The sequence below is a fragment of the Volvox carteri genome (assembly GCF_000143455.1).
Source record: "Volvox carteri f. nagariensis unplaced genomic scaffold VOLCAscaffold_119, whole genome shotgun sequence".
Taxonomy (NCBI): Eukaryota; Viridiplantae; Chlorophyta; class Chlorophyceae; order Chlamydomonadales; family Volvocaceae; genus Volvox; species Volvox carteri.
The window spans coordinates 94,354-96,584 of record NW_003307662.1 but is presented as its reverse complement, the minus strand read 5'-3'; the positions used below and the strand labels follow the sequence as shown (position 1 = coordinate 96,584).

At 50.0% G+C, this 2,231-nt stretch overlaps 1 protein-coding gene across 1 annotated transcript in view; it reads right to left on the bottom strand.

Annotated features, from left to right (window-relative positions):
• VOLCADRAFT_108456 (uncharacterized protein) overlaps positions 1-2,231 on the bottom strand; it is a gene marked incomplete at its 5' end in the record, with an annotated part of 11,135 nt that continues 8,904 nt past the window's right edge. Inside the window, 2 exons of the mRNA XM_002959021.1 lie at positions 1-818; positions 1,930-2,031. Of these exons, the coding sequence (XP_002959067.1) occupies positions 525-818; positions 1,930-2,031 (396 nt within the window). The 3' untranslated portion in view covers positions 1-524. The remainder of the gene's footprint in view (positions 819-1,929; positions 2,032-2,231) is intronic.

Below are 2,231 nucleotides of genomic sequence, written 5' to 3'. Positions count from 1 at the left end.
CCTCATTTGCTGTCGATCAGATCGTTGCACACACCCCGAGGGGGGGGGGGTCAAATTAATGACCATTTCCCAGTCGAACATTTCGACATCATGTCTCATGTCGGATAGGAAAGATAAACCTGCAAAACGATGATGATGATCATCATCATCACCACCTTTCAGGATGAATCTTTCAGGACTTGCTGGCTCATAGACACGCGAGGAATAAGCCTGAGGTTCACACACAGGTCCATACAGGTACTCACACACACTCGCCGCTGACTGCGCAGCGGCAACCGGGAGGAGAGGGGCGGAGAGGACAGGGGAGGAGAGGGGAGGGGAGGCCGTCGCTAGCGCTCAGGGCCGCGGGGAGCTCCAGCTCCGCCGACGCCACAACTGCCGTACAGTAAATGGAAGCAAACCCCACAGTACCGCCCTAGTTCTCTCCTCGCCATGTAACCGCCGTACGTGTAACCTCCTTTTGACAACGACATAACGACCACTCATTCACATTCGTAACGCCAACCACTGCACTGTCTAAGCACCTACGGCGGCATCGCTGACGGCAGCCGTGGCGAGCCGTACGATGACGACAGCAACGCACGGCTTGATGGCGACCCAGATATGCCGCCTCCGCTGAGGTTTCCGCCGCCACCGCCAGCGCTGCCAACTCCCATCAAGGCAGGCGACCCCGAGCGCGAACCGCCCCCGCCGCCGCTACCACCATGTGTATTGAAGGATCCCGGGCGGCGCGGGCTCAGGGGGAGAGGGGGACTTCGGGGACGGGACATTAGAGAGGGGCTGCGGGGATGCTGTACGACACCACTGTTGTCGTACACCTGGCAGAACAGCGGGCGGCATGGTGACGATACAATATGGGTTTGAAATTAGAGAAATGTTTTGGGAATAACGAAACGTGTACAGCGAGTATTTGTGACTATTATTGCTGTTATTATTTATATATCATTGATGGGGGTGTTACACTGTGGGCGGCTCGNCCGATAAAGGACGAGCACCGGGGGCCCTGACCGGGCCGAAACACAGCGCAGGGAAGGGCGCGCGGCTTTACGTCCGTCTGTTCCTCCGCGCGCGCCTCATTTCCTCACTCACGCCAACCGGGACTCTCTCCCAGTCCCTGGCTAGGCAACACAGCGGCGCAGAAGACTGCGAACCGATCTATGCAAGAACCGCACGAAAGGCGCCACTTCGCCTGGCCTGCCTATTCACGCGCTCTCGTCCCTCTTGACCGCCAAAACAAGAACAAATAGAAAACACCACCGGGGGCAGGGGCTCTACTCGGGGGCCTCCTCTACACACTCAACAAAAACCAGGGCCCCACGCAGCCAGCAAGGCAAGGGATACACGGAGGACCACGGGCCTGAGACGACGCACCACAAAAGCCGAAAACGGATGCACAGAGAAGACCAACACAAAGCGAGCATTGATGTTGTTATTGTTATTATTGTTATCATTATTATTGTTGTTATTATTATTATATTATTTGTTATTATATTATTATTAATATTATCATTATTATCATTATTATCATTATCATTATCATTATCATTATCATTATCATTATCATTATCATTATCATTATCATTATCATTATCATTATCATTACCATTACCATTACCATTATCATTATCATTATTATTATTATTATTATTATTATTATTATTATTATTATTATTATTATTATTATTATTATTATTATTATTATTATTATTATTATTATTATTATTATTATTATTAGTGGCGTCTGGCCTGTATGCAATGTACGGCATGCGATGGTTGGATGAGGAGCGGTTGGCGGTTTGCGGTGCGAAAACCTAAATAGTGACCAAACAAAAATTACCCCACTCGGAACATTCCCATCACCACCACCTACCTACCTACCTACATATATATACATATATACATATGTGCATACATACACAACACCCCTACCAGGTCTTCATCGGTGTCATCTTCTTGCGCATCCAGGTTGGCGCAAAGATCCTCCTCTCCCGTACCACTGCCGTCGTTGAACTCCTCCGCCGCCTCCGCCGCCTACATGCATACGTACATACATACGTACGTTAGGACATACACACATACCAAGTTGTGGCGCCGTTAATCCGGTAGATTTGGTTGGATGCTGGTGGTGAGTTGCTGAACCCAACGAATACATTCCCCCGCTGGCCGAAGGCAGCAGCAGCAGCAGGCACTGTGGAGCCACATGAGACATGAGCACAGATGGATCCGACTAC